The sequence below is a fragment of the Rattus norvegicus genome, chromosome 14 (assembly GCF_036323735.1).
Source record: "Rattus norvegicus strain BN/NHsdMcwi chromosome 14, GRCr8, whole genome shotgun sequence".
Lineage (NCBI taxonomy): Eukaryota > Metazoa > Chordata > Mammalia > Rodentia > Muridae > Rattus > Rattus norvegicus.
The window spans coordinates 101,668,027-101,694,720 of record NC_086032.1 but is presented as its reverse complement, the minus strand read 5'-3'; the positions used below and the strand labels follow the sequence as shown (position 1 = coordinate 101,694,720).

Below are 26,694 nucleotides of genomic sequence, written 5' to 3'. Positions count from 1 at the left end.
GACTTGGATGTTAAGATCCTTTGCATTCTTTGATCAGAGGCACTCCGTGAGCATGCTGCCACTACCATCATGGGAGTCCTGAAATCTATGTCTGGGGTCCTCTGTGTATTGCATATAGTCCAGAACCTTCCCTGTCCTGATTATTACTTTATAAGATTGGCAAATTACTGCCAGCAAAACCTACTGCTAAATTTGGCAAACTTTAGGATTAAACAGTTCTTGGTTTCTGTCCTTTAAAATTACTACCAGAGGCAGGAACAGCGACACGCAGCTGCGGTATCAGCTGCTTGGGAGATGACTCGAGTTTATGTGAGACTAGGCTGGGCAATACACCAAGACCTCATCTCTAGTAAAATGTGCTGTTCAGACGCGGGATATTCAGCATAGAGCAGAATGGCCACCTTCAGAGGACTGCGGGAAACATGAGCAATGTGCTGGGGAATGGAAAGTCTGCCGGTTACAGCTGAGGAGGCTTGACCGACCGGTAACTTGGATAAACTGAGCAGCTGACAGGGTCCCACATGAGGTAGAAGCATGGTGGGAGAATGCATTAAATTGGTCTGGGCTGAGAGAGGTGGGCAGAGATACTGAGCCTCTGTGTTCTCAGAAAGCATTTTAATATTTTACCAGCATTACAATTTTGACTTTACATTACAATGTAAGGTAAAACGCACATACACCTGACGCTCAGTGGTGGAAAATTCATTCCCGTTGGTATACGGCCACATTTCCAGCCATTTGCAGAAAACGTCTCATAGAACTGCAACACTGAGCCCCAGTGTTAGCTCCCAGTCCCTCCTCCTGTCCCTGTTGCCAGGACTTTGTCCCCGTGAATCTGACTACATGTGTTTCCTTCCGAGGCTGGCTTGTGTCGTCTAGCAGTGTCCTCACACCCTTCATCCCTGTATAGAGGAGTGACATCATGCTGAGCTCAACCTCCATGTGTTGGTGGACAGTTCTGTTGCCTGCTTTTGGACCACCGTAGTGAATATCATTTAAGGAAAAGATCACTTACCCACATCTCTCTATTGCTGTGTGTTCTGGTGTAAGCTTGTGATTTCAATGTCCAAACCAACCTCTGCATTTATGAAACCAAGTTATCTCATCCTAAACTGATGAGTGCAGGTGAGATTAATACTTAAACATATGTCGGATCAGTATTTCCTGTACTCGTCAAGGCTTGGTGAAACTCCATCAGTAGCTGTCATGGTCCAGACACACGGGCTCCCAGAAGTCCACAGGCCTCAGGACCGGAACACAGCAGCAGTGCACTTAGGAATAGCCTGTTGTGTTTTATTGTTAATTTGAATTTTATTGGTTCTGTGGTGCTGTTTGCATTTACTTGGTTCTGTTTTTATCTTGGAGTCAATACCCAGGTTCTCATTTCTTTATACTGAGGTATGGACAATTGATGGCACTAATGGGTGGGGCAGGGACCCGTGAATGGTTAAGATATGGAGATGGCTCTGGTGCCAGTTCAGGAGAGAAGGGTACAGATGTGACATTGGGAGGTGATCAAGCAAGCAGACAGGGGTGTGGTGGCTCCTGAGTTTGGAGGTGTGAGAGACTCCCGAGTGGGATTCCTAGGGGAATGATTGGTGGTATCTTTAAAGTGGATTTTAGCTCTGTTGGGTTTGTAATGTTGGTCAGAGGGTCAACTAGAGATGTCAGATGAGGGCTGGGTGTGGGTGGTCTATGCTTGCAATCCAGGCTGGAGCAGAAGGGATGTGAATTTGAGGCCAGCCTGAACTACATAATGAGATCCTATCTCAAATAAAATAAAAATACAGATGGGTATTTAAACAAATGGCCCACTGAGGGGAACGAGTAACAGATTTCTGAGTTTGAGGGTAGCTTGGTCTACATAAGATCGTGTTTCAGACCAGTTGGAGTTATATAATGAAACCCTGTTGACTTGGTTACTTTTCTGCTGCTGAGATAAAACACCATGACCAAGGCAACTTGTAGAAGAAACATTTGTGTGTGGCTTACGGTTTCAAAGGGTGAGCCCACGAGCCTCACAGTAGAGTATGAAAGCAGATAGGTGTGGTGCTGGAACAGTAGCCAAGAGCTTACCTCCTGAACCATAACCAAGAGGCAGAGAGACTGGCTTTTGGTATCTCAAAGCTCACCTCACAGCGACACATGTCCTCCAACAAGGACGACACACATCCCAATCCTTCTCAGATGGCTCTAGCCTATGTCAAGTTGATACACGGCAGCCAGCACACCCACCATTACAAAGTAAACCCAAAATGTGTTAGTCGATGTTCTATTGCTGTAAGAGACTCCATGACCACAGTAACTCTTATAAAGGACAACGTTTAACTGGGCTGGCTTACTGCTTCAGAGGTTCAGTCCATTATCAAGGCTGGAGCACGGCAGCATGCATGGCTGTGGAGCGGAAACTAAGACCTGATTCACAGGTAGGGGGAGAGAGAGAGGGAGGGAGGGAGAGGGAGGAAAAGGGGAAGAGGGAGGGAGGGAGGAAGAGGGAAGAAAGGAGGGAGGAAGGGAGGGAGGAAGGGAGGGAGGGAAGGATGGGGATTGACTGGGACTAGCTGGGGCTTTTTGAAAACATCAGGGCCCACCTCCAGAGACTAGATTCCTCCAACCTAATCCTTCTCTAAAAGAGTTCCACTCCCTAAAGACTAAGCATCCAATTATCTGAGCCTGTGGGCTATTCTCATTCCTACCAACCCGCCAAACAGCCCTATAAAGACACTTGGTAGAGTGCAGCAGCCGCCTTGCCTGGTGAGATCCCATCTCCTGAGCAAAGGGGAGGGCGGGAGGGAGGCTTAAATGCTCGTTTTGGCATTTCTAAACCAATCCAAAACCAAGATATGATTTTTTTATCTGTGAAATCCTGGAAAATGGGTGGTATTGATAAAGGGATAAATGTGTAAGTCAAAGGCTCCTTCATGATTGAGCAGGACTGATTGGCAAAGTTTCTGGAGGATAACTAGGCAGTTTGGCTTTTCTTGAGACAGTGCCTCTCTGTGTAGTCCTGGCTGTCCTGGAATTCACTGTGTAGACCAGGCTAGCCTTGGACTCATAAAGATCAATGGGCCTTGGTTTCCTGATTGTTGTACCATGTCTGGCTTAGTTTTTTAGAAAGTGTATGTTCTTTTCGAGCCAGGAATCCCTCTGCCTGGATTTTATCCTGTAAATATTAATAAAACAGTATTAATGTGTAAACTGTTTGCTTCTTCCATAGCCAGGGCTAGGGGAGGGAGGAGTGTGGGCAGGAAGATGGACAGCCCAGTCTTCACATGCTGCTCCTGAAGTCAGCCCATTGCTGTTGACCTGTTCTCGAATCGGAAGCAAGTCGTGGATCACCCCACACTCGGGAGGGTTTACCCTCTGTTCCAAGAAACAGAGAGAGGTAAGGCTGCCCACTACAGAGTCCCAGAGACTGAGAGGAGCCAGCATAAATCTCTGGGGACATTGGGGCCCGGGGGAGGTCAGCAGAGAGTAGGTTCAATATTTCCTCTGATTCTAGAGAGTGTGGAATGGGGTGGGGTATTGGCCCAGGGCCATTTCTCAGAGCTATTTCACCTCATCTCTTGAAACAGGGAACTGGGGCTAACTGACTAGGGCAAGCTGTCTGAAGAGCTCCCAAGAGATCTGCCTCTCTCTGCCCACAGCACAGAGGTTACAGGCATGGCCTTGTACATAGGTGCTAGGATCAGACCAAGGTCCTCATTTTTGGCAGAGCAAGCCATTTTCCCAATCCCAATTCCAGAGGTTTTAAAGTACCTTATGCTATTGCCTGCTGATGCTGGTGGGGAGTGGGGGGCCTTTGAGAGATAAAAGGGAAACCTAGGGTGTTTTCCAGGAAAAAAAATGTTTTTAATTTTATTCCTTTTATGACGATGAGTGTTTTGCTTGAATGTATGTCTATAACATGTATGTGCCTGTTGTCTGTTGTGACCAGAAGACAACTGGACTTACAGATGGCTGTGAGTTGTCAAGTGATTGCTGGGAATCAAAACTCAATCCTCTGGAAGAGCGCCTGGTCCTCTTAACTACAGAGCCATCTCTCCAGCCCCAAGGAGGAAGAAATATTTGAGTAAAGTGTGGCGGGCAGAAGCAAGGGTGAAAAGTGCCCACTAGGCAGAGGCTTCTGTAAGTGGAAGAAACTGGCAGCAGAGTCCAGAGCTGTGCACAGACATGTAGGAAACAACACCATAGAAAGTGAAAAAAAAAAGAAGAAAAAGCTATAGTCGGTGAGGAACTCTGCATCATAAAGATAGAAGCTGGAGCAATACTTTTCTTTAAAAATATCTCATTTTGTTGTATGTGGGTGTTTTGCATGTGGCCTGCTACCTTCTGGAGTTAGAAGGGCGTGTTGGAGCCCCTGGGAAGGGCAGCCTGGGCTCTTTTTTTTTTTTTTTTTTTTGGTTCTTTTTTTTTCCGGAGCTGGGGACTGAACCCAGGGCCTTGCGCTTCCTAGGCAAGTGCTCTACCACTGAGCTAAATCCCCAGCCCCCAGCCTGGGCTCTTAATCACTGAGCCGGCTCTCCAGCCCAGAGCAAGCTCTTTTTTTCTTTTGGGCAATGTGAGACAGTGTTTCTCTGTGTAGCCTAGAACTCTCTGTCCTGGAACTCACTCTGTAGACCAGACTGGCCTGGAATTCACATTGATCTGCCTGTCTCTGCCTCCGGAGTGCTGGGATTAAAGGCATGCATCACCACTGGTCTCCCTTTTAGTTTTAAAACTTAATTATTTTGAAGCAGACTTTCAACTCTGTCGTTTGGGCTGACCAAGACCTTACATCACTGTGCCTAATCCTCCCCAGCGCTGGGATTACACGCATGCACCTGTAATTTTAAAATTATTTACATTCTAAGGAGTAAACAAGTATTTGCTAATCACAGTTATTTACAAAAATGGGAAACAATGTATAGTTGACTAACATTCTGATGCCACCGGCAATTTTTTTGGCTGCTTCTTTAGCCCAAGTACTGCAAAGTCTGAACAAGCAATGAAGCAGGGTGGCGTACAGGCTGATAATTTATATCATGACATTCGTAAGCTCATGTGTGTCAGCACGTGCTAACCTGCCAGCATCTCTAACCACGTGGTGTCAAGCGTCCCAGCCACCTTAGATGTTCCCAGATCATAACCTGCCAGGGTAGGAACTCCAGGTCTCTGTAGAGAGGAGTGCTGCATTTCAGTCTTGCATAGCTTATTAAACAAACCACACTTGGGCTGGAGAGATGGTTCAGTGGTTAAGAGCACTGGCTACTTTTCCAGAGTTCAATTCCCAGCACCCACATGGCAGCTCTGAGACTGGAGTTAGAGACAGTTGTGAGCTGCTATGTGGATGTAGGAATCTAGGTCCCCTAGAAGAGCATCTAGTTAACCACGGAGCCATCGTTCAGCCCCAGTAAATCTCTTTATGAAGGGGGAATGCAAGAGAAGGTGCCTGGTACTCTGCTCCGCTCGCTGCATTTGTACGTGCAGGCATTTCTTGGCCCTGCACACCTAGCTGCACACACATAAACACACAGACACATACAGATTGTCATTACTTTCAAAACAACATATCTGTAGGCTTAGATTTCTTTGAAACCTACTTTAATAAGGGTTCTAAAATACCTCCACCCTCTTCTAGCCCACCATCCAAAGGTAGGGGAGAAAAGGTGGTAAATAGGACGGGGGGATGTGGACCTGTTTAGGAGTTCTTTGGAGCGATGCCAATCTTTGTCAGGATGCCAGCAGTCCAGTCCAGTAGCGTCAGGATACCCAACACCACCCAGCAGAAACTGCCAGGCCTCCACTGAATTGTCAGAGTCAGCAGGGGCAGCCGGGGATGCCTGGAGAAGATGCCTGTCACATCTCCTCTCACCGCTAGCTATGCAAGCACCCTGTCACCGTCCACTGAGTCCTACCTATTTCTACTCTCTCCAAACATCAAGTCCTCTCAGGCGTCTTCCCTCAGCTGAGTCTGCATCACATGACAACTTCCCCCTTACATATCAAACTTGCTTTTTCATTGGAATGTAGTTATTTTCCCCACAAGATCCAGGGTGTATGTATAAGCCATTTTATTCAATCCCTGGGGTCCACATGAAGGCAGAGAGCTCACTCTGGGAAGTTATCCTCTGACCTCTGACCTCTGACCTCTGACCTGAGCTGTGGACTATGGATAAATGTGAGCAAACAAACTAACAAACAGAACAAAAGAGTCTAAAGGGACAATTATCCCGTCCATGCTCTAGAGAACAGCACAAATTCAGTTTGTTTACACCAAACAACCTCCCACCAGCACCCAGTGGGCCTCATCTGACTCCACTTTTCCTGGAAATATGGCTTCCCAATGCAGTCGGTTGCCCAGGCCGTACCTCTAACATCTGTGGTTGCACCTCTTTAGTCCAGAGTCTTCAAGCTCACTGCCACACAAGGGTTTTCTTTTTGCACTCTTTTATTGTTTCTTGAAAATTAAAGAAAGCTTCAATCAACTCTGGACAATCTGAATTTCTTAAATGTCTCAAGTCTTGTCACAGTCTATAAATGCCCCCCCCCCCCAGGAGGGACGGGCACTCCCCCGTTTTGTTCACTAGCTATTGGTCCAGTACTTTTCCTACTACAATTTCCTTAGGGTCTGCCTTTCCCACTGTTTTACTTTTTCTGTTGTGTTTCTTTCCCATTGTCCCGATCCTCCCCTCCCCCCAGCTGAGGACAGAGCCAAGGGCCTTGCGCTTGCTAGGTAAGCGCTCTACCATTGAGCTAAATCCCCAACCCCTCTTTCCCATTTTTCCCATGTCTTATCAGAGGCCTTTTTTTTTTTTTTAAATCGCAGATCTGAAGACTTGCCTCAGCGTCCATTGGTCTGTGTACCTCCAGCTAGAGTCACAATCGAGTTACATTCCAGCGAATGTCTTGTACAATTTTGGTATTTACACATTTTAGTGATCATACCTAAATCTTATCATGTAATGTTTTTATCAGGAACAATCAGAACTGGATAAAAAGCAGGCCAAGTGTCTGGCAGTCATCCTTGGAGTCTTGCCTTCTGTCAGCTGTGCTTTTGCTATGATCAGATGAACTCCCAATGCCGTTTGATTTGAGGGGTCACAGCATTGCTTCAGCGGTTTGAATGTTGCTCCAGTAACACAATAGCCAATAAACACCATGGTCCTTTCAGCTCATTTTGCAGATAAGCAGACCGCTGGCTGGCACAGAGCAGCCAGGTCCTTCCCCACCTCCCGTTGAACTACGTATTTTATTTGCTAAATAAATCTCCATAGAAACACTTTCCAGATGGTTGTTTCCGGGTTGTTTTTTTTTTTTTGTTTTTGTTTTTGTTTTTTTGCTAGAAGGTGAAAAACGGTGAAAAGAATTAATAAACCCTTGTTGTAACTGTATCCACAATCCCGGGCTCTTGCAAGCACAATCTTTGAAGGTTGCTAGAGGAGCACTGCCTGAATAAAGTGTTCCTTCAGTAACCCCTCGACCAGCTCTGCTGAGGAACCTGCGCAGCTCACTAGCTCGTGGCCCAGGGACCTCAGAAAAGGGACAGCGGGCTCTCGTAGGAGCCCTGGGCGAAGTCTAGGCCAGAAGTCGAAGCCCTAGGCCAGAAGCCCCGCCGGTCGACAGGAACCAGCAGCAGGAACCAGGCGGCTCAGGGGATACAAAGCGGAGGATGGAGCCAGGGCGGAGTCTTAAGGACTGGGGACCCGGCGAAGTCGGGGGAGGAGCCTAGCAGAAGACGCCGCCGGGAGGTGCCGCATAGGGCGGGGTCTTAGGGCCGAGAGGCGGGGCGAAGTCCGGGTGGGGGAGGATCCCGGCAGAGGGCGGTGCCGGGAGGTGTGGCATATTGGGGGCGTGACGGGGTCCGCAGCAGAGTGGATGTGGGGCGGAGCGGGCTGCGGGGAGCGGGCAGCGGGGCGGGGCAGGCTGCGGCCGGGCCGGCCCGGGGCGGGGACTTCTGGCACTTTCTGGGAGCTGCGGGCGTGCGGCTCACAGACCTTCTGGCCGGAAACCCGCGCGCTCCCGCTGCCAGGGCCCTCGTCGTCAGCGCCGCCATGGCCAAGTGGGGCCAGGGGGACCCGCGCTGGATCGTGGAGGAGCGGGAGGACGGGACCAACGTGAACAACTGGCATTGGTGCGGTGGGCCCGGGGCACGAGCAGGCGGGCGGGCTCCTGGGAGGGCCGCGCGGCGCCGCAGCACGGCTGCCCGTGGCGGGAGACGGTTCCTAACTGCCCTGGTCCTCCGGCTTCAGGCTGCTCCGGAAAGTTGGGCCGAGCCCCGCGAGGGACCTTCTGCCTCACTCCGCCGACAGCTGTGCCTCGGTCGCCCCTCACCCGGCCCTCCTCGGCCTTGAGCTGCGTAGTGCGCGTGCGTGTGCCGACGGCGCTGTGTCCGTGTGCAATAGGAAGGGCAGGGACTTGGATCTCACTTTCTTTGCTTTGTCTCAGTTTGCACTGTTATCTGCCCCCTTTGTGTCTCAGGAATACCGGGAGATGTCTGCCTCTCTGGCGGGCGTTGGAGAAAGCTCAGGGAAGCAGTTCCCAGAGCAGAGCCCAGTCCGCACCTTAAGATGACTTGGCTGCCCTGAAAGAATGATCTCGTGCTCCCGGCTGTGTTCCGTAGCTAGGACACTGACTTCTCAAGCTGCTCTTTGTCCCCTTAGATGGGAACAGTAGAGAGAGTGCTTAAGATAAATCAAATATGGAAATGCCTTATAACTGATATTGTGGTTAAGGCTATTTAAATGACTACCACCATTACAGATGGCCTCATCTTAGCCCGCCCATGTCCTGGGGTGGGGGCTGGGGGGAGATTGCTGGACCCTTCTCCCCGGGACTATTGTTTTTAAGGTTACCCATTCTTATATGGTGAATAAGAGTGTCTTAAGAAACTGATCAATAGGCTTAGAAGATACCTAGTAGAGACCTCATCAGAGAAGCACATTTGCGAGTTGGAGGCTGCTTGAGTACCAGGGCTCACCTGGTCTGGGTTTGGATGGCATCTTGGCTGGGCAGATGGAGACCAGCTGGGCCATTCACCCGCGTCTTTCTGTTCTCTGGCAGGACAGAGCGGGATGCCACCGTTTGGTCCAAGGGGAAGCTCCGAGAGCTCCTGGTTGGCCTTGCTATGGAGAATGAGGCTGGCCGATGTGAGATCAGTGAGTTGAAGCAGGTGGAGGGTGAGGCTTCTTGTAACAGCCGAAAAGGGAAGCTTATTTTCTTCTATGAATGGAACATCAAGCTGGCCTGGAAAGGTAATGGGGTCCTGGCAGGAGGCAGGTTGGGGACACCCTGTGTACAGTCCGGTGTTCGGATGTGCTTGGTGTTGCTGGGTTCTGAAAGCTGCACTTCTCCACCACTCGACGCTTGAGGGGGCAGTACTCTGGGGGGGGGGGGGCTTTTTACCAGCATCTGTGACTAGGGCCTCCTTCCCTCAAAAATGTTTATTTCAAAACTTAAAAATTATTTACGTGTGTGTGCACACACTTGGGTGTCATAGCACGTGTAGAAGGCAAAGACAGCTTGCAGAATTCAGTTCTACCATGTGGTCTCCCAGGATTGAACTGGGGTTAGCAGGGTTGGTTCATAGCAAGCGCTTTTACACTCTGCTTTTACACCTTGCTAGCTTACTCTTGTTATCTTAAAAAATTATGGGGGCTGGGGATTTAGCTCAGTGGTAGAGCGCTTACCTAGGAAGCGCAAGGCCCTGGGTTCGGTCCCCAGCTCCGAAAAAAAAAAAGAACCAAAAAAAAAATTATATGTATGCGTTTGGTATATGTGTGTGAGCATGTGTGCCATAGTGGGTATGTGAGGGCCAAGGACACAGGAATTTAATTCAAGTCGTTAGGCTCCAGCAGTAAGCGCCTTATCCATTGAGCCATCTTGCCAGCCCTCCCTTGGGGATTTTATCCTGTTTGGGTTCTGTGGCTTTGCCTCAGGACAGTCCACACAGATAGACGCTGTCATATGTGAAGCTCCCTGACTGCTTTCATTGCACACTTCCATTTCATGTTGAACCGTGTTTTCATACTTCATGCTTTTTTATGTGCACTGTATGGACGGACCTTATTTTGTCTACCTGTTTACCTGTTGATGGGCATTTTTGTTTGTAATTTCCTTGTCTTTGCCAAGTTCTCCTGTGGTAACTTGACCCAGTACTTGTTGACATGACCAAGGACCAGATACAGGGAAAGGGAGAGAACAGGAAGGAGCTGGGTGAGGAAGACTGGACTTTGTTAAGAACATGGGTCTCTGCCTTGAGTTGCCTGCTTTCCATGTAGTTTGTTAAGAAGAAGCTCGCTAAGCTGGTCTTGGTCTCTTGAGTCAGGGAGGTAGGTGTTCAAACCTCAAGTAGTCCCACAAAATTCCCTACAAGTAAGGCTAGCCTGAGCCACAATAGAAAGATGCACTTCACAAAAAAGCCAAGAGCTTGGGTTGTAGCACAGCATCAGCGTGCTTGCCTGGCGCGCAGAAGACTCCAGATGAGTGCACATGCACTGAGGCAGTCTCACCGGGACTGTGAACAGACCCCTCTGCTTGGGCACTGGCCTCACTGTCTTTGTGGTTGTTGCTGGCTAGATTGTAGCAGGACTCTGGATAACTTCATGGCCTATATCTTTTCCCTTGGCCTAAACAACCACTTTTTTTGCATGACAAGAAGCATGCTTTTCCAGAAAATAGACCTCAGACCTAGGAGGAAAAAAAATACCTGCTCTCTGCTGCTGTCATGGAAACAGTCTCTGAGGCAGCATCAAGTATGTGGAAGGTCCCTCTGAAGCTCCCATCCATCATGGAGATGAATCTGTTGGTTGGCATCCTGTTGTCTGCCTATGGGACTAGACCTGGAAGCCCTTAGGTGATGGGGTTGGGGGTGGGGTCAGAGACCAAAGTGGGCATAAAGCCATGAACCCTGTGGCTGCTAAGGACAAGGGTAAGAAGTAGAGGCAAGTAGGCTGTCCTAATGACCCCATCAGCTTATTTCACTCTTTGACATCTCAGGTGGCAGAGGTGAAGGGGATCCAGAGCTGAATGATCTTTGCACTTTAGCACAAGTGTTTCCTACAACCCTCCCCTTCAGAGAATGTAGTCAGAGCAGCACTTCTGGAGCCTGGCTCTCTGTCCAAGCCACTGGAGGACTCTTCTGCTCTTAGGTTTTGCCACTGTGTACTTGCTGACACTGTTTGAAGAGGATTGCCAGAGTCTGTAGTACTCCGAGCTGGTTTACTCTTCTGCACTCAGACCCATGCCTCAGGGCTTTATGCTCAGTGGATGCTAAGTATAGTCTGTGTGGTGCTTTGTAAATAAACAGGTATTCCAGACCCTGGAAGATAAGGATTCTGGATTAAATTTCGTTTACCAACCAACAAAATGAACAAAATCTCAAGACATTTGAAGTTGTTCCATGTATGGTTTGGCCCTCAGAAAAATCAGTCATTCCCAGTGCCCCATGCAGCATAAACTTGACTAATGAGGCTGAGGTCATGAGTGGGTGGTAGAACCCTTTCTCACCTTGTCTTGTGGCAATGAGATAGATGCCCTTAGATCATGCCAAAGTATCTCACTGTGTGTGTTTCTGAATGTTGTTCCAGTTGCATGGCCTGCCTATGCACTTGGTACTCGTTTTTAGTCAAAACTATGTTAAATACTCCCCCTGGCCCCAGATGAGTATACTGAAAGAGTGATATACGTGTTGTTTGTCATTATTAATATTGACCATGTTGGCTGGTCAAAGTCTTGGTTGATCTCTGATGTGGTCACAACCCTGTAAGGGGAGTGGAGCCACATAAGGGCTATTCATTCAGGCAGCGGTCTTTTGAATAAACCAATTATTAATTGGGTCCATTTTGCTTATTTTAGGTACAGTTAAAGAATCTGGTGCAAAACACAAGGGATTGATTGAAATACCCAGCCTTTCTGAAGAAAATGAAGTCAATGACACCGAGGTATCTGCGGTGCTCTTCTGTTCTCTGGCTAAGCTTCAGCTCTAGATGCTGGGCATTTGCAAACTGCTTATTAGACTGTTTGGTTATACTGTGGTAGTTGTGAATTGTGGGGTTGTCTGCCACTGTATGAGATGTGGAGCAGAGGTGTGGGAAAAGGAGGAAGTCCTAGGAAGCTTCAGACTTCCAGGACCAAGTGTGGTATCTGGGCAGGAGACTGACAGCAGTCAGCCTAGCTCTCTTATCAGTGCAGTTAGTTTAATCCTTAAGAAATGCTTTCAGGTTAAAAGTGACCAGTCATGTGCTGGGAAGTGCTTGCTTGGGCCATGTGCATCTTACTGAATGTGACTGTTTCCCTTTAATAGGGACAGTTCTCGGCCTTTAGCCATCTTCTTGGACTCATCTCATTGCTTCTTTTTTGATGAACCTGTTGCTTTAGACTGGCTGGCTTTCCTAGTTCCCCTAAGAGGAGCCTGCTTACTCCTGTGCCCGCCTTGCCTCTTTGCATTGCCTCTGGGGTTCAAGACCATTATACAGCATCTGTAATTTCCAATCTAGACACTCTGGCAAAGTCTAACATAGACCGAGCCGTGTTTTCAGGTCTTGTCTTTACTGAAGGTCTCTGAGGCCATGTCTCAGACTTGCCTTCAGACTTAGCTTGCTCTACTCTGGTGCTGGCTGCAGTTCCCTATAGACCTCATCAGCAGTGCAGCTTTCTGGCAGCATATTAAACAGATCTAAAGTATGCTGCAGTGGGATGTAGCAGAGCAGATGCCAGCCAGACTTAGGTGCAGCCCAGCCCCGAGTTACTGGGCCCTGCAGTAGTTTGAGACTAGCACCTTCTCCAGAACTCCAGACTGCTTGATCCATCCTTCTCTCTCCCTTTCTGTTGCTCTCATCTGTATTTCCTTTCCCTTAGCTGCTTCTCCTCTCTACCAAGAGTAGATGGCTCAAGTTCAGGTTAGATGGGAACTTCTTGGTTAGTGGCTTCAGGTTTGTAGACTGGCATTATTAAGTATAAATGCTACATAATGCAATTTAAATTTCTCTAGTATCCAGATTAAAAACCAGGTAAGATAATTTTAAAAATGTAATCCATGGGAGAGTAAGTATAAATTTAGCATGAAATTAATAAATTATTGATAGGGTACTTGACTTTTTTCTTTGGTATTAAGTCGTTGGAGTCTTACAGCATAGTTCAGATCACGTACCTACCACACCAGACTGTCTCTAGATAAAGCCACAAGCAGTTTAACTCCTGTGCTTACACATACAACTTCAAAGGTAAATGAAATGGTTCGTCTTATATGCCATCCATTCACAGTGTGGCTGCCAGCACTGGCCTCAAAACTTTTTAGATTCTGTCAACTGTGAAGAAGCCTACGTCTCTGGACCACTCCCTCCGTCTGTCATCCAGAGTTCAGTTATCATTAGGATCCAGCGTTCTAAGAATACATTCAACCAGTTTTTCTTAGGTTTTTATTTTTCTGGTTTGTAGGTGAACGTGAGTAAAAAGAAAGGAGATGGGGAAATACTGAAGGATCTCATGAGAACTACAGGCACCGCCAAGGTCAGGGAGGCCCTTGGAGAGTACCTGAAGGCACTCAAGACGGGTGGGTAAAGAAGGCATCCCTTGTGAACCACAGGGCCCCTTACTATTTACCCAAGTTACGCTCTACACAAGGGCTGGATTCCCAAGTCAGACTCCTGAAACAGCTTTAATTGCAGAATAAGTTGTAGTCTGGGTGTTAAAAGCTAGTCGTGGGTAAGACAATATTAATTGATTACATGGACCAGTTTGCCAATTGTCAGTAGTTTCCTGGGCTGGGCATGGTCCCAGCACTTGGGAAGCTGAGTTAGGAAGACTGTTGCTAGCCTGGGTTATATACTAAGACCTTGTTCAAAACAACAAAAAGCCCCATACACCCCAACCCTTGGAATGGAATAGTTTTTGTGTAATTACTTGTTTAATGTCTGTCTTCCCTGCTAGACTGTATGCTCCATGAGGGCATGGAAGGTGTCTGTCTTGTTCACTGCTGTATCTCCAGCATCTAGCACAATGCCTGACACATAGTAGGTGCATAATAAATCTTTGCCAAGTGAATGAATGTGTGGATGAGAGGTATTGATAATACTAGATAACCCAGTATGTATGGAAGTGACTATGAAAAGCTATCGTCACTTCCCTAACTTAGAGGTAATAGCTGGGTAGAGTGGCCAGCAGGGCTTTTTCTGCAACTCATCCTTAAAGCTTGCTCAATTGAGTGTCCAGGTATTGGCATTCATAGGCTTGGGGCCACCACTCTTCCTGCAAGCTGTCTTTCTTGGCTGTGAAGACTGAGTGAGGTTAAGCTTTGTGAGAGGGAAGCAGAGTTCTGACAGTTGGTGAGGACCGTAAGCTATTAGTAGTTAATCATGCACAACCTAGCTATTTAGAAATGAACTTGTGGAAAGTATGCATTTTAGAGGAGTGTGGTAAAGCAAGTCATCGATAGGAACAGAATCAAAGGCCTTTGTTAACAATCAGCAATGTATGTCAAGGCCTCAGAATGTTTTTATAGATGCCAGTTAGACAGAAGGAAATAGGTTAATAAAGTTTGTTTCCTTACAGAATTTACAACAGGAATGATCTTACCAACAAAAGCCGGAGCGACCCAGGCCCTGACTCTTGAGAGGAAACTGACTGAAAACGCATTGCAGGTACGAGCCTGTGGCTGCACGGGGAGGGGGTGGGGGGGAGACACGACACGACGACACACCGGACGGACGACGACGACACCCTTAGTGAGTTCCCCACAGCCTTTTCATGAACTTGGGTTGTAGATGAGGAACGGGTGTTGATCCACACATTTCCTCTTAAGATGCTGATGTCTTTTTGTGGAAATGACAAAGTGCAGCTTTTTGGTATTGTGCCGGGTGGGTAGGTGTGGTGCCGAGTGTGCAGGCTGGTATGTGCTGGGCAGGATTCTGATCACCTTTAGCCCACGGTTCCAGTTCTTGATGAGGCCTTGCAGAAATACCTGCATTTCATCCAAACTATTAATAGCCTGACCTTAGATTCATGATGATCCTCCTGCTTCAGTTAAGCTGGCGCCTCTGAAGGTCAGATATTGTGATGAAGCTTGGCATTAGGAGAGTGTGGGGAATTCTTTCTAGAATTGGGGAATGGGAATGTATATGTGCAGTTAACACCCTGTTGTCTTACTTGGGTTTAGTAGTCTCTCTTCCCGTGGTCATGTCCTGGGCCCCTCTGAACAGGGCAGAGTATTGAGCCATAGCCTAGGAATGGAGCAGAGGTAGAGTGCTCATGGGAACACGTGTTGGGGAGCAGAGGCCTTTCATGCTGTTCTGCCATTCTCTCTGGATCTGCTCACCATCTTGAATGCCTTTCTAATCTGAGATGCAGGCTTCTCCAGTGGCACTGGGTGTGAGGATTCCCACAGTAGCTTTGCACTTGACAGAGCTGTTTGACACGACAGTGGAACAGCTGTACAGTATCTTCACTGTAAAAGAAGTAAGTAACATCTTAAACTGCTCTACAACATGAAGATACATCATAAAGAACACAGGCTGTTTTTGATGGAACAGGGACACTGGCCAGGGATGCCTTCCGAGTAACTTACGGGGACAATGATGGGCACACGTGGTGTTATCGGCACTTGGTGGTTAATACGGCTTTCTCTCCTCTATAAAGAAGAAAGCTTTGCATTTTATTTGTTAGCAAAAGCTCTGTGTCCAACAGAAGTCAAACCAAGCCCAACTACATCACTGGTCAAGTGGTGCTCATCGGTCACGGAAGACCCTGATGTTCTCGCCATGTGCACAGGGTGACAGCATAGACTGCAATAATGTGTCTGTTTTGTTGCTAGTTGGTGCAAGGATTCTCCAAATCTCCGGCTGTATTAGAAGCTGAAAAGGGAGGGAAGTTCCAGATGTTTGACGGGAACATCACTGGAGAATACGTGGAACTGGTAAGCAACTACAAGGTCACACAGTGAGCTGGGGTAATGTTGTTCAACTCATGTTATTCTTAACGTGTTTTAGAGGTTTTGGTGAGCGCAGTCTCAAATGCTTTTAGTAAGGTTCCCTGTAGAACAAAAGAAAAATGTTACATGCTCTGCTCTATCCATGGTATTAACACTGCCCCAGACACCGAGAGCCTTGGCCTGTAAGCTGGAAGACAGGGTTATAATGCTTTGTTGGATTCCTCGATCGTACTGCGCACACTTCAATGTTTTCAGTGGAATGTCTCCTTTGTTTTCAGGTAACAAATAGGAAAATCATCATGAAGTGGAGATGTAGGAACTGGCCAGAAGGTACGTTCTATGCAGTTCTACGGAAGCTAGCAACTGAAGCTGCCATAGACAGCTTCTTCCTGGTGTCATAATAAAGCTCCTGGTTTTTTCCCCAGAACACTATGCAACAGTCGAACTGAATTTTGTGCCTGCTCCAGGGCAAACGGAATTACAATTGGACTGTAAAGGAGTTCCTGTCTGTAAAGAGGAGCATATGAAATTCTGTTGGCAGAAGCAGCACTTTGAAGAAATAAAAGGTTTACTTCAGCTCACCACCCAGAATGCTTGAATTAGTTAGGTTTTTAAGGACATCCTTTTTTTTTTTTTTTTTTTCTTTTTTTCGGAGCTGGGGACCGAACCCAGGGCCTTGCGGTTGCTAGGCAAGCGCTCTACCACTGAGCTAAATCCCCAACCCCAAGGACATCCTTTTTAAAGCAGAAACCTGTCCTGTTTACTTACCTCTTCTTTCTCCCTTAAAAAGTCCCTCCCCTCAAGGCCCTTAATTTATTTTGTATTGGATGAAATTCATGAAACTATACAATCTGAAAGCATTGTTTGTCCATTTTTGACTCTGCGTTGAGTGAAATCACCTTCCATGAGTGTTTCCACGGGAAAAGTAGGTGGGGAGGGAGGCTGAGCGCCCAGGCTAGGGATGGTCAGGTGATCTGTACTGCAGGCAACTGAAGCTTCAGACAAATGAATGGCGAGTCACACTACTCCTTTATTCTAAGCCGGTTTCCAAGGTGTAGTTCTTCCGAGTGTCGCTGTGAGGGCTGCAGTGTAGGCTGCACGCTGTTACACTTCTCTGGCTCTCCTTGCTGTCTTCCAAGCAGTCACACACTTGGGGACAGAGGGAGGAGACATCTGCATGGTAAATTAACTGTTCTGGGCTGAGGAGGACTTCTCAAATAGCAGAATGGCCACATGGTTCCTTTCAGTCTCCTTCCTGCTGTCATTTGAAGAAATTGAAACAAGTTATGTAACAAAGGAAAAGTTATCACAGTCAGTTTATAAGTACACAGAGCAGCAGTCATGTCAATAAAAATAAAACAATTATTTTACATCAAGTGTGCTTTATTTCCCCCACAGGTATTCTGTTAAATAAAGCACCATTTATATACTGCCAGGCCACAGCTAAAGAGGATTCTTTACAGAATCAAATTTCTTGTGGTTGTTCCGTATACAAGTAAACTTAATTTTGATAATAAGAACCACAGCGATCAGAGGCAATCTGCCTCTCTTATTTTAAGGTACAAAACTGGCACAGAGGACACCATATTATTTATACACAGTAAAAATGCTGTAAGTTTAAATTACATCATACAGGGTCAGAGCCCTGTTTCTCCCAGAAAGCCATATTAAATGAAAGCCACTACAGTGAACTCTTAATTACATAAAACATCCATTATCTGATTGATTGCCCTTTAGAAAGTATACAGAAGATGCACATTTTTTCATCTGGAATTCTGCCTGACCAAGAATTGAAGCCTATAAATCTATCTTGCCATTCAAGCAGAGAGCACTGGACAAACTGAAGCACAAAACAAAGGAGCAAACTTGACACAGGGCAGAGGGGAGGGCACGTGAGCGCAGACATTGCCACATCTAACGTCAAGAAGCAGCTTGGTTTCCTTTGCCAGATATCCTTGTGACCACATGGATTGTTGATTCAATGGTCCTACACAGGGTATCTAAAATGTCGTGCTGCTGCATGTGACTAATGAGGCCTCTGGAATGGCCACAACTGAGTGATACAGCAGCTTCAGGGTCCTGGGAGGACAAAGCTTGACCATCACAGCTTCTCAGATCAGCTAAGTCAGACAGAACTGCAGAGATGGACGTGGAAGGGAACTCTGATTCATCGTCGGCTAGTGTAGCATCCTTGGAACTATGGTCTTTACAGCTGTCGAACCTGCCACTGTTAGACTGTTCCTCTGCATGCTGTGACCGGGTATGTGACCCGTCTTCCGAAAACGAAGATGGGCCTTCCATCCGATACTCTTTGACAGAGCCATTTTCAGGGGATGGCAGATCTTGCTCTGTCCCTGGATCAATAATCGATGAGTCTCTTGTCTCATTGTCTGAGGTGCTAGTGGGGGTCAGGACGTCCCTGGCATCTGTCTTTATGTCTCCAATGCAGCTGTCTACAGTGTGCTCCTCATCACTGCTCACTCGCCGCCTCTTAACAGGGGTTGCCCCTTCATCATCTGTGGGGGCAAAAGGACATTAAAGCAACCGTCTTCAAAAGGGGGCATTTAAACCCTATTGGGGGGGGGTCATTCTTGTTAGCCTTTTTTTTTTTTTGGCAGTGCTGGAGGTCAAAGCTAAGGACTTGCAGCACTAGGCAAGAGCAATCAGCGAGCCGCACCTCCAGCTTGTCTTCATCCCAGCCCCAGCCCTCAGCCCCAACCCCAGGCAAGACTTAGTTGACACAGCTAACCTTTCGTTTTCCTTTCTTTGGCTTCTTGCTCTTGGAGTGAGTTTCTCTGCTGCAGACAAGTCCTGCACTTGTTTAAAAGCTCTTGCAGAGTTGGAATCAGAGCTGGGTTTAACTGTTTGGGAGTGTGTACTGACAGGAGCAAAGCAAGTGCCCTCAGGTCCTACAAAAACCCAGACAGGAAGAGTTCAAATCCTGAAGGCAACATGTGGACAAAACTTCACAGTTAAATGAAGATGTTTATTCCCCAGGAATCTGTTTGGTTTCTCTGGTAATGTGTAAACTGCTAAAACCAGCATTAAGACAGTGTCCCGTCAGCTGGCATACAGCATCTTGTTAGTTAGGGGACTGCTGCTGGTGACAGTGGGTGTTCCCAGCACTGGTGTGTGCTTACTGGTGTAGGCCACATTTACTCTTAAATCAGAAACCAGTAATTTCAAAATCAAATCTCACTTGGCACACCAGAAATGTGCGTTTTATTTCATAGAAGTCAGTTTCTCAAACTCAGTTATGGTGGACGTCTCAGTAAGGAGCTCTCTGCTTATCTTGGTTTGGCTGTCGTTAGCCAACTTTGGCTGGTAAGAGTCTTGCTGGTAAGATGTTCCAACCTACGGCTGAATGTATGCAAACCAACAGTCTCTGGTGGTAACTGCCTTTAGAATCGTAAGTGAGACTGTTGTGATTACTTAGCCATAGAAAACAATACACTGACCAGTTTAAAACATGTATTCTGTGTTTGATAGACTCAGATATCTAGCCCTGCCAGGCTTGGAACTCGTGTACCAAGCTAGTCTCAAGTCGCCACCCACCTTCCTGCCTCTGCCTCTCAAGTGCTAGGGTTACAGGTATGTGCTGCCATCTCAGGTCTTACGGGTCTCACTCCCTATTATGGAATGTCCTCGGGTCTTACGTTCTCAATACTGCAAAGTGTGTGCTTTAAGTGTGAACACTTAATTAAAGCAATGCTTCTCATCATACATGACTCTTAAAACAATAATTTAAACTCATGACAACAAAGTTATACAAAGGCCAAATAAGAGCTGAATTAAGGTGAGTTTTGAGCTTTTTGACACAGTTCTTACCCCATTTAAAGAAGCACTTGCTTTTGAAATTTCAACTCGGTTGGTGAAATCAGATTGTAGGTTTTGATACTGATTTATCAGGTTTGTAATAAGGGTACTGATCAAACTGGCACAGTTTGCTTCTGAAAATACTTGACTTTGAACCTGGAAAAGAACTCACGTCCATGAATGTGTACAAATACTAAAATTCAAGACCAGCAATAACAGCCACACATAATTACACAGAAATGACATTTCAGAAGAACTACATACATACCTTTAGAAGGAAATGTGTCATGAACGTGTAGACAATATTGTTGTTTAGAAAAGTTCTTTCATCCATTAGGATACATTTAATGTACTCTGCAAAAACAGGATCCTCACACAGAAGCTTGACGCAGTTTCTTGACATAGCTGACTGCAGTGAGGAAAAGAAGCACTGCGGTTAGCAGCTGGGGACCTCAGTTTAGCAGGTAGAGCTAGAGGAAGGCAATGGCAAAGCCCAGCACATGTGTTCATCTGTGTACATATGTGTCTATCCCATGTCCACAGAGGTCAGAAGAGGGTGTTAGATACCCCATTGACTAGACTGCAGACTGTTAGCAGCCATGTGGGTGCTGGGAATCGAACCTGGGTCCTTTGGAAGAGCAGCCAGTGCCCTAAGCACTGGCCATCCCTACAGCCCTGTCAACACATACTTTAAAAGAAGTGTACCTTTATTACCCAGCACTGAGTTAACAAGGATTGGAAGCAAGCCTTACAGCACAGGATATGATTGTTGTAAGGGGACAATCAATGGGTAAACTAATAGATAACCAGACCTCATACAGACCAAGAGAAGACAAATTCTAAGAAGAAATAAAATACGTCTGCTAGGAAGTTAACTAAAGTTTACTATTGGATCTCATTTTGTCATTTGTCTCACATAGATTTTTGGGATCTCAATGTTTGGAAGTTCTACTAAAATCTGACTTTTCTGTTTTGCTGTAACTTAAACACAAGTAGTATGTCTTTCAACAGACATTCCATCTACATTACATATATGGATGTATGTATCACATGAGTAAACAAGGATTTAGACAAATGCATTTATTAACATGTTTTGGTGAGTAAGTTCAAGGCCACTCTAGAATTTAGGATTAGAATAGGGTGGGCTCTTTTTAGACCCGTAGTGCTGGAGGTTGGGGAAGATGGCTTGGCAGTTAAAAGCTGCTTTGCCAGAGGATCTTGGTTTAATTCTGGGCACCGGCATGGCAGCCCCCAACCATCTGTAACTGTCCAGTCTCAGAGGATACAGTGCTCTCTTCTACTCTTGAGGGTGAGGGCACTGTATGCACACGGTATGGTATGTAGACAAGACGCCCAATTATATAATTTAAAAAATTCAGACCACTGGTGATACCTTTATCAATGAAAAGATCAATAGTAGTGACAGAAAGGGGAAAGCAGAAATCTGCTCCAATTTATTGAACAGATGACTCAGTTCCAGGTCAACCAGTGCACCCTTAATCCTAGCATTCCTGAGACAGGCTAGAGTACTAGCATCTCTGAGTTTGAGGCCAGCCTGGTCAATACAGTGAGTTCTAGACAGCGAGAGGTACAAACAGACCGTGCCTCAAAAATAAAGTAAACCAGTAAGTTATTTTTTGTGTGCCCATCACATCAGCTAATTAGGATCAATGCCTTCTGAAGACTCATAGCATTCTTCCCTGTAACATTTGTTGTAGTAATAGTTCAGCCTTTTACTTAGTAGTTACAGTAAACGCTACTGTAGAAGCTAACACTCTTCAGGGTACAGGTGATGCCATAGTCTTAGAGTTTAGGGCATGTAATAACTACTACAGTGGCACAACATGCTCAACATGTAAGGAGATGTGCCCACCGCTGCCCCATAGGACAATGGGCACTGTATAGTTTTACCTAGGAAAGGGTCAGTCTTTCCTCTGGCAGAGGGAAGACACAACTAGGAGAAATCAAACAGTTGTGTTTGTGGAGATCCTTTGGTTCAAATCCAAAGAATGAGACACACATTACATTAGAGTAACCGGGCTTCTGGATCCTTCACAACTCTCCAGCACCTTACAAACATTACTTATTTACTATGGGCCAGCTTTAAGAACTTGACTTTTTCTTTCCTGAGGCAGGGTCCTGTTATGTAGCCCAGGCTAATCTTGTATCTGTGACTATCTTCCTGCTCCAGCATGGGCTGGGATTGCAGTTATAAGGATGCATACCATACCTGGCTAGGAGCTGACTCTTTGAAGTGTAAAGTGAGTGAGGTAGCCTTTTCTGCTGTTTGGTTTTAGCTAGAGACAGGTGGAGCTAAAGGCCAAGCAACACTGTTTCTGTTAGAGGTTTCAGTGGTGAGAAGAAGAGACACTTGGGGTGGGGGAGCGCTGGGAAGGCTATGAGCTTGCTTTCCCCAGTACTTCTGCAGCTTAGACTTGCTGCTTCTGAGCTACACATGAGAAGTCACCGACGTCATCTGAAGAATCATTTACTTTACCTGAGTCTGGCACAGCTCAGTCCAAAGTTTGGGGAACAGTGCAAGGTGAAGTGGCAAGCCTTCGTAGGCAACCAGGACACCTGAAAAGAACAGAACATCGCAATAGGTCATATGTCATAGTGCTGACCTACTGAACGGCAGACACACTGTTAACTATCTCTGTATCTCTGCTTTGAATTGCATCCTGCTGGCACTGCATAGAAAACACACAGCGATACTTACAGGAGAACTCATTTCAGTGTTTTAAGCAGTGCAATAATTTAAAGTGTGGAGTTGTGATTTTATTCATACAACCTTGAACCTCATTCCCAGAGGGGTCTAAGACAACTTCAACCAGCTGTTTGCGTCTGAGTACTGGTCTGTATCATGGAGATTAAAGTAACTGCAGTGGTTTTCAGAGCTTCTTGGAAAGGAGACACTGCATATCAGAGACTCTGCCGAGTTGTTGGGCTTCAGAAGGGCCGGAAAGAAGTAAGGAGAACTACAGTCCAGGGCACTCCACTTCCTCCTCTTCGGTTCTCTGTGTACTTAAGTAAATACTGCTGTGAACCTATTACTGCCTCTTGCCTCGTCCTCAGGATGTTCTGGAGAGATCAGACAGGACTGTCAGTGACTGCTGCCTAGGACCGTCCTCTGCTTGTGTGTGCTTCTGATTGTATGTATGTGTGTGTCTTCCTGGGGTTTGAAACCAGGGGCTCAGGCACATAAGCTACAGTAAGTACTTTACCACTGAGCTACAGTCCAAGTTCTGGACCCCCCAATTTTATCTTCTAGATGTTACACAGATGTTCACTCTATTCCTCTATCCCTCCACCTTCTTGCCTCTCTCACAAAAAGCTGCAATGTCGGCTCCCTTCATAAAAGTCCTATTGACCCTCTTTTACATCTCTTTACCCTCAGGAAAAATATAGCCACAAAGAAGACTATAAACTACCTTCCAGTTAAAGAGTATGGGTTGGATTGGGAGTGGCGAGCAGACAGTAAGTCTGGGCCTTGTGGCCACAGGATGCCTACTGCAGACCCTGAAGTCTTTGAAGGCAGCACCCAATGGCAAAAAGGGCAGCAAATGACCAGGGATAGCGGCTCCAATTACAACTTCACACATACTAAAATTTGAATCACAATTTTCATGTGTCACAAAACAGTCTATTCTAACTTTAATGTACAAATAGGAACCCTACTCTTAGCAGGCTGCTGCTAGCTTTTTAAGAACTCCTAGTAGGTAGATTGTAGTGTGCCAGTTCTTGGCCAAGACCAAGGCTTTGAGATCTTTCAATAGCAGATCACACATAGTGATATCTTTTAGAATTAAGCTTATTGGGGCTGGGGATTTAGCTCAGTGGTAGAGCGCTTGCCTAGGAAGTGCAACGCCCTGGGTTCAGTCCCCAGCTCTGAAAAAAAAAAAAAAAAAAGAACCAAGAAAAAAAATTAAGCTTATTAATTAGTCCTCTGTAAAGACATTTGTTATCATTTATTCTAACCTAGTCTGGATTACGCTGGACGCATTTATCCATAATAATACGTGTAAACGAACCATCAAACTAGTGACTACAGGAAATGGTTTCAATAGTCACATTTTCTTTAGTTGTAACTGATCATGAAATAAGGGTTGAGAAAATATGACCGTGGGGCCAAGCCTATGCTACCTGTTTTATGACTAGGTGAGTTACGAATAGCCTTTACTTTGTATTTAACTATGACTCCATGGTTTCTTGATACAAAGCCCAAGCTGGTCTTGAAACCCACAATTCTTGTCTCTGCCTCAAAGGTGTGGGATTATAGGTGTTGAACTCCTAGACCTGGGAGTTGTTATATTTTCAAGGATCAATAAAGACAAAAACATTAAAATAAACAACGATGGCAACAAGCCAAAGAAGAAGTGACCTGTTACTAGTAACCAGGTTTCCGGTCTGCCAGTCAGTTTCTGACTGCTGACTGGATATAAACTCTCATGGAAAGTCTGCATCAGCACTGATGTTGTTAACTTTTTCTTTCCTCAACAATTCTTCCTCAAAGTAGAGCAGTCCCTTATGCTTAGCTTTCAACAGCTCCAGAGAATCAGCATCAAGTGCCACAGCAAACATCCTGTACGTGTCTTTGTGATCTAAAACCCGCCTTTTAAAACAAGGAGGAAAGGAACGTTTACTGGCACCTACTTTATTAGGCATGAAAAATAAATTCATTAAAATTTCACAGGTTTGGGGAGTATTATTCAGTCCTCATTTACTTCCTGAGACAGGTTCCAGTAAAACCACGCCTGGTCTGAGTTACATGAGTCCCAGCTATCTAACCTCAACGCCCGTGTCTTTCCAATAATCTACTCGCTCCCGTCCTCCGAGCCATTGTTTTCTTAGTGTCTTGCCCACCACACTTTGTACAGGGATCAGCCCGGGGCCTTGGGCAAGCTGAATGGAATGTTCTTCTGTGGAGCTCCTCAGGCATGACAGCTCAGTCATCAGTGAACTCTGGACATTATGCCAGCCAGTGTTGGGACATGAAGCCACCTTCCAGCCCTTCCAACTCCCTCTCAAGCTGCTTCCTCTGGAAAGAAGGTTGCTCCTTCAAAGCAACAGCGTTTCTGAAACTTCTCAAAGCCAACACTGTCTTAACTCTATCTACTCCTCCGTCTCACTGACCAGGTACAACCCACATGGAGAAACAGTCACCACACACCTGAGACTGTAGAAGCCGCTATGTGGTCTGTCAGGAAAACCCTTCAAGTTCCTTTTGTAGGGAAAATGGTATGATTGTTGTGAGGTTAAAATATTTCATAGTCACAATTTCTTCTATAGCAGTGTCATTCCCACCCATGGTCATCTAGGGAAGCAGTGGCATCAATAGAAGCCACAATCAAGACACCTTAGGCAAAAAATACCAGTTCTCTGACAGAGCTCCTGTTCTCACTCCACACCCACTAAGTAACCGCCTGCAGCTCTCCTGCAGGCTACTGAGCTGGAGTCGCCAGCCAGCCACATGGGTCCTCTGGAGATGAGCAGGCTGGCATGCAGTTAGGCTGTCTCCTACGTCATCACCGTGTGCAACTCATGTGGATTTCCTCCTACTTGGCTGGAAAAGCCGTGTCTGCATTAACTGTCAGGGTCTGCAGTGCCTGAAATACATTCACCCAATAACTCACTAAACCTTCGAGAGAAGCAGGCGTCAGAGTGTGCTTTCTGTATCTGCATGTCATGAAATCCTATGTTTATTAAGGAAAATTCATTTTAGGGGAGAGACGGCTTAGCAGTTCAGAGCACTTTGCTCGTACAGAGGACTAGGGTTTAACTCTCAGTACAAACAGAGGCTCATGAGCTCCTGTAATTCTAGTCCCAGGCTGTCCTCTGGCTCCTCCAGACAGCAGAAACACATGGTGTACAGAAACATATGCAGGCAAACACTCACGTACATCAACAAAATAAACAAACTTTAAACAGTGTATAGCAGCACGCCTGGCCTTTAAACCAACCAGTCTGAGCTGGGTGTGGTGGCACTCCTGGAACTGCAGCAAGTGCGTCTCTGCGGAGAAGCCAGCCTGCTCTACTCTAAAGTCCTGGATAGCCAGAGCTGTACAGTGAGACCCTGTCTTAAAACTACTTTTGTTTTATGAGTATATGATACTTGTAAAAACATCTTTTCTTAACATATTCAGACAAATTTCATAAATAATGTTAAATGCTGAAGGCACAAGACTCTGGTTTCGTCATTAAAAATGAAAATGTTAATGATCTAAAAGAAATGCAGGAACGAAAATGGAGCAGAGACTGAAGGAAAGGCTGTCTAGTGACAGATCCACCCCATGGGCAGGCACCAAACCCTGACACTATTACTGATGTCATGAGGCTCTACCAGCAGCTGACTGAGATGGATGCAGACAGGTAAGGCACCCCTGTGGGAGAGTTGGGGAAAGACAGAAGGAACTGAAGGGGATGGCCACCCCACAGGAAGACCAACAATGTCAACAAACCTGGACCCCAGGGAGTTCCCAGAGACTGAGCCACCAACCAGTGAACACACATGGGCTGGTCCACAGGCCTCAGTACAGAAGTAGCCACGGACCTTGTCTGGCCTCAGTGGAAGAGGATGTGCCTAATCCTGTAGACATGATGCCCCAGGGAAGGGGCATGCTTGGGGGCTGGGGTTGGGGAGTACCCTCTCAGACAGAACTCTGGGAGCAGGGTGTGTGTGTGAACATTGGGTATGTAAATAAATTAAATAATCAATTTTTAAAAGTAAAAAAATAAAATCTGAATAAATAAAATGTAAATAAAGTTGAAATGTAAGGATTTAACCTGTACCTGACCATTCTACTATTCATTTCGGGGAGGGGAGAGTAATTATAACTTGCAATACCATTTTCTATATCCCTCTAAGAATTCTAATCACAAGTTGGACATGGCCAAGGATTACCCCTGTAGTAAGGAAGCAATGAAAAGCAGATCTCTTAGGTTAAGCCAGTCCAGTCTCCAGTGGTATGGCGGGC

The 26,694-nt window shown here is 46.3% G+C and overlaps 2 protein-coding genes across 14 annotated transcripts in view; one reads left to right on the top strand and one right to left on the bottom strand.

Moving 5' to 3' along the window:
* Positions 1–6,014: 6,014 nt before the first annotated feature.
* Ahsa2 (activator of HSP90 ATPase homolog 2) lies at positions 6,015–17,274 on the top strand. Of its 6 annotated transcripts, XM_006251539.5 has the most exons (10): positions 6,015–8,113; positions 8,232–8,347; positions 9,048–9,233; positions 11,836–11,921; positions 13,417–13,531; positions 14,530–14,618; positions 15,325–15,432; positions 15,788–15,889; positions 16,183–16,234; positions 16,330–16,761. In XM_006251539.5, exons 1-10 carry the CDS (start codon positions 8,034–8,036, stop codon positions 16,500–16,502), a joined length of 1,107 nt encoding a protein of 368 aa, XP_006251601.1. In that variant the 5' UTR covers positions 6,015–8,033; the 3' UTR covers positions 16,503–16,761. The 6 variants fall into 6 exon arrangements, 5 of the variants coding, with proteins under 5 accessions (XP_006251601.1, XP_006251603.1, XP_063129337.1 ...); XM_006251541.5 differs by lacking the exon at positions 8,232–8,347; NM_001401431.1 differs by lacking the exon at positions 8,232–8,347 and having other exon boundaries at positions 7,971–8,113; positions 9,043–9,233; positions 16,330–17,274.
* The window catches only part of Usp34 (ubiquitin specific peptidase 34), a 190,410-nt gene continuing 180,917 nt past the window's right edge, over positions 17,202–26,694 (bottom strand). For 6 of the 8 annotated variants that reach the window (XM_039092231.2, XM_039092233.2, XM_039092232.2 and 3 more), the window contains 5 exons: positions 22,218–22,297; positions 19,989–20,129; positions 19,733–19,876; positions 18,654–18,813; positions 17,270–18,420 (listed from right to left, as the gene is read on the bottom strand). In XM_039092231.2, the coding sequence (XP_038948159.1) occupies positions 17,825–18,420; positions 18,654–18,813; positions 19,733–19,876; positions 19,989–20,129; positions 22,218–22,297 (1,121 nt within the window). In that variant the 3' untranslated portion in view covers positions 17,270–17,824. Of the gene's footprint in view, positions 18,421–18,653; positions 18,814–19,732; positions 19,877–19,988; positions 20,130–22,217; positions 22,298–26,694 lie in introns of those variants that run through there. The other 2 variants (NM_001271196.2, XM_063273409.1) reach the window with 2 other exon arrangements.

What these genes read in the sequence shown, in the direction of transcription:
- Ahsa2 (XM_006251539.5), top strand. Translation starts at nt 8,034, where the DNA reads ATGGCCAAGTGGGGCCAGGGGGACCCGCGCTGGATCGTGGAGGAGCGG. An exon ending in AACGTGAACAACTGGCATTG is followed by an intron (nt 8,114 to 8,231) that starts GTGCGGTGGGCC and finishes CTCCGGCTTCAG; the next exon opens with GCTGCTCCGGAAAGTTGGGC. An exon ending in CCTGAAGGCACTCAAGACGG is followed by an intron (nt 13,532 to 14,529) that starts GTGGGTAAAGAA and finishes GTTTCCTTACAG; the next exon opens with AATTTACAACAGGAATGATC.